Here is a 13141-nt window from a genome sequence, read left to right on the forward strand (position 1 = left end):
ATCCACAGAGGCGGGTGTCTGTCTGATGTTTGGGTCTGTAATATGAGTCTCTTTACTTATTAGGCAAACAGATGCATTATTAACCAGCCACTGTGCAGTGCTTGCTGTGCGTGCGTGCGTGCATTCTATCTATCCTCTCTGTGTATTCTCCCGGTCTTCTCATTCAAGTGTAAATTGGCCAGGTCATCAGGCAGCCATGGCAGTTATCGCAGAGGTCTTGAACCCCCTTCAAGAGAAGGGATAGAAGCTACAGATGCAGCACATCTAATAGTTATGAACAGGTGCTATCAATAAATGAATCAATGTCCCACAGCACAGTAGGGAGGACTTGGAAAAATCCCAAGTGTGTTTCATTAGAGTAAGACAACATTTCCACTTGGTGTTTCATCAGCTCTGACCTTTTTGTTGCTGACACTATAATCTTGATAAGATGTATGAGGGGTCTTAGCACTAATATGTGATTAAAGAATAGAAATGTTTGAATAGAAAGGCATGATTCACCTTGATGAGGCCCTCTTTTCCTCCCTGCCACTTTCCCTCCCTCCCTTGTCAAAGCATTGGTTAGTTTTATTCCTAACGAGGGGAAGGGAAGGGCACAGGTGGTTATGTTCCTATTGCTATGCCATTACTGCAGGACTATGAAATTAACAGAGCTTGTCTGGAGAAAAACCTATGGAAGGAGGTTTTAATATGATATAAAGAGGGTGGGGCCATTACGGCTAGCGATAAAGCTTGACATTCAGTATGCATTTCCTTTTTAACTTGCCTCCACATTAGATATTAGACTGAGTGTGGGACTAAGCATTGTTTCAACCCAGACGGAAGTGCCGCTAGGTTTGCCTGAAAGCACACTAAATATAAAAATACTGCTGTGAAAGGATTATTCTCACCCAGAATCACACTAAGGGCAAATTTAGCCACAAATGGATAGCTGAGGAACACTTGAGAAAATGAGTGGAAGAGGAGACATTTTATGTGAGGGATTTTAGTTGCTGTGACTACATGTATTTACTTGGCTGTTCATTGTTAAATAAAAAGATACTGTACATTGTTAGTTGGTCTCTTGTGATTGTGATGTTTCAGTTTTTCTTTACTGTTCCCCTTGAGGGACATTAGAACAAACACATCCTGCCCACTGGGCCACAAACTGGTTGAATCAACATTGTTTCCATGTCATTTCAATGAAATTATGTTGAACGAACGTGGAATGGACGTTGAAATGACGTCTGTGCCCAGTGGGGGGATGCAAACTCCTGCCAAATTCAGAGAGACAGAGGGATCATTTGCCAATCTGTGGCTTTTGTGTGTGTCTAATAGCTTCAAACTATAGAAAACTACTAAAATAGGATTTCTGATGGCTTGTCATTGTTCTAGAAGCAGTTTGGTCCTTCAATATTCAGAGGACTCTGCAGAGAACCAGATTACATTCTGTAAAGTGGCAGCAAAGAGCCCCTCACAATCTAATTGTGTATGTTGATTCATGAGGTCCACAAGGTTTTTCAGCAAAGCGACAAATGCACAGAGCAGTATACAGTATGTTCCAACTGTGTTTATTGTGCCTTACCCTTAGGCAAGACTCAAAAGCTGAAGTCACTAAGTTTATTTTAATTTTAAGGAAATCCGAAGACTAATGGTGATTGCCAACGAAATCAAACTTCGTTCCATAGTAATTTACTTGTTATGGTTTTCATTAAGTTGTCAGTAGTTAATCACCTGTATACTCCACTGTTGGAGCACTGTTGGTAAGGGAGGAGAATGATAATCAATGAATGGTTTTATTTCAGCTGTTAAGATCAAAACTTTGGGCAGGACGAAGCAAAGATACTCGACTGTTTTCTCCCAGAATATTTACTTGCTTTTGCTACATTTACCATTAACTGCAAGCTGAAGCAATTAAATTAGATGTGTAAACTCCAATGCTGTCTAATATGAGTTACAGTTACGATGCTCTCTGGGTGACAGCCTTCAAGTCAACACCAGAGGACTTCAATATCTGATTGCTGTAATCGATTTAATTTGGGGTTTTTCTCTGGGAGTTTTCAAATGTTTAGATATGTGGCATTTTGTTCCAAGCCTGACTGGGTAGAAATTACAGCTGTGTCTCTCTGAGGGGAGTGAGTGTGTGTGTGTCTATATATGTGTGTGTTTAAGACTCCTCACCAAACCTACAGTTTAATGAATAACTGCAACTGACATCCATTACGACAGGCTGAACCCACAGATAATATGCCTCTGATGACTCTAATATGTCATTTAGACTGTAATGCATAAAGTATTGCAGTGCTGCGTGCCGTGAGGGCCCACATTGAAGTCTACGATCCTGCTGGGTGAGCTGTTTAAATGAAACACGAGCCCAAAGACGAGGCCACAAAGGATATTTAACAAGAAGCATGCCTGCCTCCAAGAGACTAACTCTGAAACAAAGATGTCTTTAAACACTAAAAGGCCATATTAGCTCAGTGTTTTTTAATGGGTGGTACCAGTTTTATCCTTATTTATATCAGGCCCACAAAGAACAATATACTGCCATCTGTACATCCATAAAAGTGTCCCCCATACACAGGGATTGATGGTACTATTGGGGTGGACACATGGTGGTGTTATCATTTCACATCTTTGATAAATGTTGTTGATATCTGTGGAAAACATGCAATAGGCTACTTTAACCATGGTTCACACCCATAAGGGCATAAAGATGTACATGTCAGCTAGATGGCTAACGTTCATCAAAGCTATATATTGGTAACATCAAATACACTCATCTGGCACCTGTCATGTGCTAGCATCAGATTGTGGAATTTATGTGAACTTATTTTGGATGCAGTATTTGTCACATACTGCAGTTATACTGCACTCTGACTGCAGTTATAATGCAGTGTACTGCAGTTATACTGCAGTCTGACTGCAATCTTTTTTCGTAAGGGTACACAAACCCTACTTCTAGTTTTATATATTTGTGTCTGCCTCTATGGATTGGGATCATTTGACCACCAACAATGTAGAATCTGAGTAATCAAGCCATGACAAGATAAGAGAATGAGATACAGACATAATTAGGAAAATAAATGGTCCAACAATAGACCGTTTGAGTCAGTATGGGCTTAATCAAAAGTGTATAGGGCTTTTTAAAATGCTGTCCAAATAAGCTGTTGAGAGAGAGTGAAGTGGTGAGTGGTATGTTGGTTGCCAGAGCCATTTTACTCTATGCTACATTATCCCTGGCCTGGCATCTGCAGAAGTAACAGCAGGCCTCTCTGCTCTGCTCTCAGCTGTTGGAGTCTAATTAGAAGATTTTGGTCTCGTTTCCGCAAAACGTATGCGGTCGTAACTACTTACCACAGCCACAAAGTGATAAATGTATCTTCTTAAAATAAGATTTTAAACCTAACCGTAACCCTAGCCTTAACCACCCTGATAACCTTATGCTTAACCTTAAATTAAGGCCAAAATGCTTATTTTTGTTTTTATGATTATTTTACAATATAGCCAATTTAACGTTGTGGCTATGGTAACTAGTAGAAACCAATGGATGTCGGTATCCACGCTGATGTGTAGGTAGTGTTAACTTACTCAAAGTGCCTGTTGCCTTCACACACTAGCTACGTTTCCATTAACTTGTCCAGTGCTTTTCCGTTGAACTGTCTTGTCTCGATAATAACAGCTGGACGTAATGACATCACACATTTAAAAACGTTTTTTGCTAAAAACCTAGTGTGGAATAAAAAATGTGAAAACTGCGCGTCAATAAATTGGTGACAGGCTGTATGCCGTCTCACCTGTTTCGTGTCTCAGGTAGCCCACAAAAGCCAGCATGGACAGAATGCAAGAATTTACTTCTATTTGCCATACTCTAATAATTATAATAACTGCCACAGTCAGCGCCATGGTGAAACTTGCATTCCGTTAGATCTGAAATAATTGGATGGCGAATCTCGCATCCAGCCAACCAAAAAAACCAAGCAAAGCAATCCAGGCATTCTTGAAAGACCAGATAATCCTTGTCCCGCAAAGAAACATTACGTTTTGTAGTTGAAAAATAGATATAGAAATCAGTAAGCATTCAGAATGAAATGTGGAGTATTGTAGTTACTTCATGTCGTCACATGCACTGCGTACCTTCAAAATGAGCGGCAATCATCATTATTCGAAAAACACTTGTTTCCATCATCATTTGTTGCTATAAAGAAAGTTTGACAAAATAAAAATGCACCGCTTTGTAACAGATAAAAATGTGTTGATCTTTAGAACATTTCTCCTACAGCTGCTGCTCACATTACACATGTCACAATTCTTTATTTGTTTGCGACTTTGCTTTTGTCTAATAAATCTGGGTCAATTGAAACCTGCCTAGTATGTGGCATGTTGAATATAAAAACTGGATTGAACTAGTTAAGACACTAATCCGCTAGGCAGTTGCCAGCTAGGTTCCACTGCCACGGCCCATCCTGCTGCCATCTTGGATTTTTTTGGACATTCAATTTTAGAAGATTTTCTGAATAATAGGCTATTCAGACTCAGTATTTTGTGCCATTGTTGATAGCTGAATATAAAGTATCCATAGTTAGGAGATCTTGGTGAGCTAATGAACTTCAATCAATATTGTATTGACAAGTCTAGAAATTATGTCTGCATAAGAACATTTCAGCATTCTCTTGAGCAGAGTAAGATCTCAACCAATCACATTTTCCACCTCCTAAAGTCAGCCATCTTGCTGTTGTCATGACTGCTTGGCTTACAGTGCAGTGCCCACCTACATCATTATCAAAATGGTGTTTCACTGTTCTCAATGTAAATTTATGAGATCAGATAAAGCATCACAATCTACAGTTTATAATACAATAGATGCCTGATAGCATCAACACAACTTTTAGCTGTTTAAAACAATGTACTAATTGTATAACAATTCAAAACAACCCATGACTTGTTTAATATCTTGTAGCAACAGTCAAATAAGTGGGTTTGGTTCTCGTAATTAGACAGAGACCTAGTCTCCAATGCAAAGATCAAACTTAAGTATTCCATTGATCCACATCCCAGCCTTGCTGAAAACTACACTGCACCTGGCCATGCAGCCCAGAGGAAACCAACAGTGACAGGTATAGGTGTACTTACCATCTCCCTTATTTTCTTATTAGGCTACACTTTAACTACACCACACCAATTCCCTTTGTTCTACTATCTGTTTAATTCATGGCCAATATCTTCAATCTATATCAACGTTTGTTTTATTTTGTTCCCCTTTAACCTTGATCAAAGAACGAATGCCAATCAGACGTGCATGGTATAGGCCTATATACAGCATCTAGGCACCATTAGTTATAGCATCTATTAATATACTTGCTATCACACACACACACACACACACACACACACTGGAAATAGACCAGACATTTACATATCCTTCAGTTCCTGTTTCCTTGGTTTCTATGTACCACAATGCATGTTTAATTATGTGGACTTGTTTGGGGTACATCTTTGATAGCATCGTTTAGCACATGACATATCTGAACATTTGTGATGCTCCCATATCCATGCAGTATCTTGATTAAATCAAAGCTCTAGAAATAGAGTAGGCTTCATTGATCTACTATTGATTGTTCAACTGTGAAGATGTAATAGGAATGTATCCCTGTATCCCATCGTGGCTGAAAAACAACCCTGATCTCTCTCTCTCTCTCTCTCTGTGTGTCTGTGTGTGTGTGTGTGTGTGTGTGTGTGTGTGTGTGTGTGTGTGTGTGTGTGTGTGTGTGTGTGTGTGTGTGTGTGTGTGTGTGTGTGTGTGTGTGTGTGTGTGTGTGTGTGTGTGTGTGTGTGTGTGTGTGTGTGTGTGTGTGTGTGTGTGTGTGTGTGTGTGTGTGTGTGTGTGTTCGTGCGTGCGTGCTGGAGGGTTGTTTTTCTACAGCAGGCCCAAAACAATATCTCATTGTCTCTGCATTGCATAATTATTTGGCTAAGATAATTACAGTATGTGAATAACTATCACTACTCACATCAAAATAGAGCGTTTTGACCATGTCAATATGCTATTGTATTGTCATGTTATTTCTCTGCTTTGATCTTAGAATAAAGAAACATGAAAAGTTGATAGCGATCTATTTACTATTTTCAACAACGAGAGTTGAATGGGGTTTGGTGTGGGCTTCAGTGTGTCGTGACGAGCATAGCATTGCATTCAGTTCAAGCGGCTGCTAGATGAGAACCATGGACAGCGCCAATCTATAGTGAGCTACAGGTCTGAGAAGGACGTTCGCTGTCCAGCACTTTATTCTGTCACGATTACTTTGACTTTAATGTATTAACTTACTTCAGACCTGTTGTCTTTTCGAACTTGTTTTATTTGCAAGCTCAAAATGGTATAGAATAAAAGTGAATAGATACGCGTATACAATACAATATTTTTTATTAGGCGGGACATCATATATAGGGATTTTTTCTGTTGTTATTTTCACAATGTACATTTGTGAGCAACGTCACTGGACACTAAATCAGTCAAAGCTACGCAGATTCGAAATGTAGAGTAGAACACACCATAATGTGAATATGTACTTTATAAATTCGATAAATGTTTTTTGTAAAAGAGTTTCTATAGATGTCTCCATTGGCTGAAATATGTTGCCTTTTTTCTCTTTTTATGTAATCTCTGGATAGTTAGGCAGCCTACAGTTGGCTTGTTTTCAATATGTTCAGCATCCAAAATGGAACACCATAGACAGCACAAAACAAAAACATTCTTCCGTTCGTGCAAAAAATGCTTTGGGCGTGAAAGCACTCTTCTTCTCTTGGACGTCCGTTATAATTCCACACACCTCACTTGACGGAAACCCTAGTTCTATGCCAAAGGCTATACAAACACAAAATAGAGCATTGGAAGATACATGTAGACTAGCTCGGGACTTTTAGTTCTTCGATTCATATAACCTTCTTCTCATCTGTTCAGTAGTCCGGGTACACAGAGGTACACTGACTCGTCTGTCTGTTGACAAAAGTTAATTGATTCCCAAGTGATAAAATCCAAATAATCGACAAGTGGTAGCCTATACATCACGGAGCGATCGATTCGGTTATCCTTCCAGATTGGGTTTGGTCGATGGATTTGGATGTATGAACTCCAAGGAAACGTTCATGTTTGAATTAAATAGATACTGTATAGTGTGTGTATGTACACATATGTGTCTGTCTTCTTCCTCCTCTGACAGTTTAGTTCAAATAAAAGAGCACATTTCTGTCTTTATCGTTCCTCAACCGTAGAGGAGTAACGTTTGCGATTTCCGTGATCGCATATTAAATTATAGTGGAAACACTAGGAAGCCTGAGAAAGTGGAATATTTCCATCCGCCCATGAGTGTGCCCCGTTCCAGCTTCAGATACACCCGGTCCTCGCGCTCCAGTTGCAGAAGAACGCCGTTGCTCGCGGCCTCCCGCGTAACGTCCTGGTCACCGGCGAAAGCTGATATGACCGGGTAGTCGTTCTGCATCAGGTTGACCTGGGGTAACGGAAACAGCACGCGCAGAATTCAGACCTGTTACATCGTACGGTTGGCCTACTCTAATTATGACAAATAATGTACCCATTTGGGATGGCTTCTCCGTGGCATAGCCTACAACAATACACTATAGCCCAACTAGGCCAACCATCAGAAAACCTTGAATAGCGATCATAGTAAAGCAAATGTTGACCATTGGTCTTACCTGTATGGTTTGTCTGTTGTAAACCTTGACCACATGAAAGCCGAAGCTGTATATGCCCCTCCTTGGCGCCTGGAAGACACTCGCTTTGAGATCGAAATGGTTGCCGATGTTCACTAAAGCCTGCAACACAAAGCGACAAGATAACGCACGTGCAGAACCCAGAGTCACCATATAACAGACTGAGACACCGCAAGGGTTAAACTAGCCAAATTACCAAGCACTTTCACACTGCGTAATAGAGCGGTCCTTTAAAGGCGCGACGCACATTACCCAATGTTGCTCGCCTGTCACTTTCAGTTTTCCAATTGGACAATAAATGTTTTTTGTTGAAGTCGATAAACGTAGTGGTCGAATCATTGATTTCAATCTATACACGTTAGTTTGTCGGAGAGGGGGGGGGGGGCATCAATTAACATAATACTGTCCATAATGCTCCAGCGCACCAGCTGGGCGTAAAAATACTCCACTTGATGGTTGGAGCATTTACAGCAGCAGTCACATCTATTGTTGCGCCGCAGTGCTTGCGCGTCCCTTAAACCTACACAAGACAGACTATAAGTACAATAACCTACGTATTTTCAAATCACAACATTTGCATCAAGCTGCAGCTTTTATGCATATTTGGGGTAATTACGCACAACGATCACAATGTTCCCGTTATCATACTGCAACATTTTCTTGCAGAGGCTCCCCAAAACTGCTCTCAAGTTTTTGAGAGAAAGAAATCTCCCAACGCATAAACGCAACCCAGGTCAAGTTATCATAACCCATTTGCATTAAAACATTATTCTGTACGCCGCATCAGAAAAAAAAATATATTTAACATATTATCAATCTCCAAAATAAGTATCTGTCCAGTTAGGGACAATATTTGCATATGCAAATTCCCGGCACGGCTGACCTGGTCAAAGTAGATGGTCATAGACGTGTTGCTCATGTCGGAGGGCTCGTGATTCGTTCCGCGCACAGCAGAGAAAGCCACCTTGGCGCCCGCGGATCGGACGGATATCCCGAGCGAAGAGGTCACCCCACTGTCCGAGGAAGGGTTGGAGTCGCAGACCACCAGGCATTTCCCCTCTAGTACGATGGGTTCCGTGTCATTCTGGCCGGCGACGCAGAGCACCACGCCGTATCCCATAAAGAGGCTGAGCGCCAGCATGGCACAGGGGCCCGGGCAGCGGGCTGGCACCACCATGGTCTGGTCGGAACTCTGATCCTTCCTGTGCACACTGATCCTACACGGCAGCTCCTTGGAGGTTTGATAGGACGCGATCACCTGGACCAACCTTACTCCTTTCCTCTCTCTCTTTCCCCTTCTCTCTCTCTCTCGCTCTCTCTCTAACACACACACTTTGACACACGCACACACTTTTAGCACACGCACAGACACGCTCTCTCTTTCTCACACCCCCTTCCTCCTGTGCGTCTCAGTTGATATTAGACTGGTCTTCAAACAGACGGTGTGGTGGTGTTTCCTGGTGATTTAAGAAACAAATATCAATTGATGTATGACAGACTATTAGGTGTTTAAGATATACTAAAATGACTGCTAAAATTATTAATTGGGATCCATAGAACTATACAAAAACTCGTGCGTAACATGCACGGAATTCTAAGGTAGCCTATCTAGTAAGTGCGTCAAATATAGGCTATTTAATTTAGGCTATAGTTTTCAAATCAGTAAATATTAGTCAGATGTATCACCTCCCATTATTAAATGAACGTTAAATACTCATGCAATTTGGAAATCCTAAAAACAATCATTGTGAGCAATTATTTATTACATTTTTCTTCCCCTCAAGTTTAATTTGGTCACTCTTATACTAGCTTACTCCTTTACACTATCAAAAACCCAAATATATGTTTTCCCGAAAAGACGTCTGGACGTTACCTGTAATAGGCCTATCCATAGCGTGGAGTCAGTCTCTCGTTTCGTATAGGAAGCAGCGCGCAGAGTGAACTGAGCGGTGGGCTCGCATCCTGTGCTGAAAGGGGATCGCCCCTCGTTTCCCTTTCAAAGGCGATTTACGCCCATCCTTTTTATTGAAGTACAAGTCCAGTAGTAATGTCGTAGGCACTGCGTATAAGGGCACCTCACTCACTAGTAGGCTAGAACAGTAGAATAAGCACACGTATTGATTGATTCGCTTGTTTACATAACCAGTTGAATGTTGTGAGACTACATATCAGTGGCCCTCCCGGGACAGCGGAGTTCATGGCTGCCTCCCAATCTGCACCCGCAATTTATACCCCGCCATCCCCCCTTCTCTTCTCGCGCGCTTAATCAGAGATGAAAGTGGCAGAACAGCGGATATCATTGCTTTTTGCGCTGTTCCTATAATTGGATATGTATGTCACTAATTTGAGCTCAAAACTGGCAGTTTTACAGGAGCCACATAGATACTTGTGCGACACCCAGCGGTATAAAGGTGGTACTGTCAGCTCTTTTTTTTCTCACCACAGGTGCATGGTGAATTTGTGTTAGACTAATGAGGACAATTTTCAAACTACCATAATATCCTGTTGTTTTGATTAAAAATGCTTGTGTTTCTAAGGCAAAATCATTAGGTGGAAGTGAGCAGCACCTTGCAGTCTTTCCAATTCACTAGGTTGTGTCATTAATTAAAACAGTGGGAGTATAGCAGTGGTGGAATTTCAGTAAGCTATTCCTTTGCAACCTTACATTTAATTAATAGTTATGCTATCTATTAATATTGATATTGTGCATATCTGATACTATTGATTATATTAGCTGGAGGGCTGAGAGGTCGGGATTCAGTTCCATTTATGCAGTACAGCAACATGTGTGATTTAAGTTTATTAATTTGGCATAAAACAGTAAATACATAGAATCCCCCACTCCAATGGCCAAGGGTTTTCCCACCCCGGACCAGGAAAACTCTGGACCCTATATACAATGTATTAGTATACATCCTGTACACCTCATCTTAGCCCACTCCTACCATCTCTGTCCAGCCCTGCCCAAACATGTCATAATACCTTGGAAGAACTCTGTGGAAGGGTCCCTATCATGGCTCCTTGTCTCTGATGGATCTGAGAACTTCCTCAGAACTGCTGAACTTTCACTTAAACTTCTTAATGAGCTGTCACTCCACTCGCTCTAAACTTTGCTAATTGGCCAGATTATGCAAGGAGTTCAGATTCATATACCATGATACATTTGACTCCACTGATTATCCCAGAGGAGTGAGAGCGGATGGGAGGGGGGTGGGGGGGGGGGGGGTGGTAGGTGTATCATTAAGGTTCTGTTAGGTTTGTCATCCATATTTTAAATGCAATTAAAACTAGTTTTTCTGACCGGAGGTTGTGTTGGAATGTCATCTATCTATCCATTCGGCATTGGCATCTGTCCATCTATTAATCTGTTCATCCATTTATTTATTCATTCATTTAAATTGATCTGTGCATCCATCCACCCTGATCCACCCATCCGTAATGACATCATAGAACATTTTGAAATGCCAGACGAAATCTGACACCTCTTGACATCATAACCATCAACACACTGGAAGCCTTATTTTATATTCCACATGCATGTTCCTTTACATTGAAACACCTGTGCTTTCACAAACGCTCATCCAACCACTATTCAAACTGTCATGAAGGGAATAAACATGTTCAACAGTGTAGCCTGGGTGTAGTACAAATCTCCTGACTGATAATATGTGTGGAAGCAATTGTCTACATACAGTACACAGTATATATAGCAGTGATAGGCCAAACATCCACGTTATACAATTCAACAAATAGCCTATCACACTGTATTTTGTTAATCTGTGTTGGAATGAAACCATATATCCTTAGATAACACAGAATGACATGAAACAGTTAACATCCACCAGTTATCCATGTCACATCATCTAGTGACCCACTTGCCTTGCAGTAGTAAAACACCAGACATTATTATGCACTTGTAGCTATATAGACATCTTAATTACAGCTACCCAACATGCACGCTCCATCCTTCCCTTTCTTACTCCCCTCTTCCCTCCTTCCCACTTCATTTGACAAACATCACAGTGTCAGTGAGTGACAACCCATGCAGGAGCAAGCCATCAGACACTCCAGGGCTAAGACCGACCCGCAGGCCTGCAGAAGGACACCAAGCTAGAGCAACAGACATCAAATGTCAAGCAGAGGCATGGGGAAATGGGGGGGGCTGGTACTCCCATTACCAGAGGCTGCCTCTGCCCTGAGAGGGGCCCGCCATGGACCAAGGCTCTGTAATGAGGCGAAGGGACTGGCAGTAGGGGGGATGTTACAGCTATCTGCAGTGACAGCTAGCAGAGCAGACCAGCTCCCAGTGCTAGGGGGATCCCGACCCTTCGCCGTGTGCTGGCATGTCTGTCTGAGAGCACAGACATCTGCTCTAATGAAAAGAGACTTAGCATCAGTCAGTCAGTTCTGCTGCTGGCGGCTGGCTGCCATTGTTTATCTATAGGCGTAATTTAGAACGCATTCGGCTTAGTAAATGGTGGGATTTCCCCTGGTGGAGGGATTTGATGAGATAGGCGTTGATTAAGCAATCAGGGTTGTGATAGTTATGATGAGTGCTGCTGTGGCAAAGATGAATGGATGTTCATTTGTTCATTCCTCTAGTTACCTTGGCTCTATTTGGATATATATTTGTCTGTAGATCAGAGCATATAAGGAAATATACCTACCACTCTACAGAGTACCTCACTACTCTATCCTCCGGAGATGCCAAATACCATGTGCAGTGCATTAGAGAGAACAAGGCGTTTGTGTGTGTGTGTGCGCCTGTCCAACGAGGCCAAAGAGGTTCCATTTAAACCTGTGAGTCCAAAAGCATCCTCAAAGGAAAAAGAGATAAGGTTTCCATTGTGTTGCTTCGCCCTTCTGAACCCCACATCAATGAGACACCGTAGCAAAATAAGATTCATTTCCCAGGTTCCTCTGCAGTAGTTTGACCTTTGACACCTAGCTTACCCGCTGAGTGCTATATTGTTAACCTTGAGAGATACACATCCCTGGCCTGCACTGGAGGTTGCTTGCTTTGCTTTAATTTAAAAAGTGAACTGTTTCCAATAGGGCCTAGCCACAACCCCCCCATCCCCTCTCTTTCACACTCTCTATTGTTATCTATCTCTCCCTAATATCTGTAGGAATCCCTCATCAAAACTAAACTATAAGGCATGGGGTACGGATGGATATGAATGTCGGCACTTGTACACATTTGTTCACCAGCTGTTTTATCTCCCTCTCTTCGTCTCTCTCCCCCACTCCCTCCTCCCTGACCACTCTTTCAGATCTTTCCTTTGTGTGTGTACTCTCACAGTGAATTGGCTGAGTTGGAGACAGCTGCAGGTTGTTTAAAACACACAAATTCTCAATCTCATGTTAACCCAGAAGTGTGTGTGTGTGTGCGTGTGCGTGTGCGTGTGCGTGTGCGTATGCGTGTGTGTGTGTG

The 13141-nt window shown here is 41.8% G+C and overlaps 1 protein-coding gene across 1 annotated transcript; it reads right to left on the reverse strand.

Annotated features, from left to right (window-relative positions):
• Window positions 1-6383: 6383 nt before the first annotated feature.
• LOC109909697 (cerebellin-2) lies at window positions 6384-9987 on the reverse strand. The gene is made up of 4 exons (XM_020508705.2): window positions 9581-9987; window positions 8591-9164; window positions 7690-7809; window positions 6384-7484 (listed from the first exon to the last, which is right to left on the reverse strand). The coding sequence occupies exons 2-4, from the start codon at window positions 8882-8884 to the stop codon at window positions 7287-7289; spliced, it is 612 nt and encodes a 203-aa protein (XP_020364294.1). The 5' UTR covers window positions 8885-9164; window positions 9581-9987; the 3' UTR covers window positions 6384-7286.
• Window positions 9988-13141: the final 3154 nt, after the last annotated feature.

Source organism: Oncorhynchus kisutch, linkage group LG18, assembly GCF_002021735.2.
Source record: "Oncorhynchus kisutch isolate 150728-3 linkage group LG18, Okis_V2, whole genome shotgun sequence".
Classification (NCBI taxonomy): domain Eukaryota; kingdom Metazoa; phylum Chordata; class Actinopteri; order Salmoniformes; family Salmonidae; genus Oncorhynchus; species Oncorhynchus kisutch.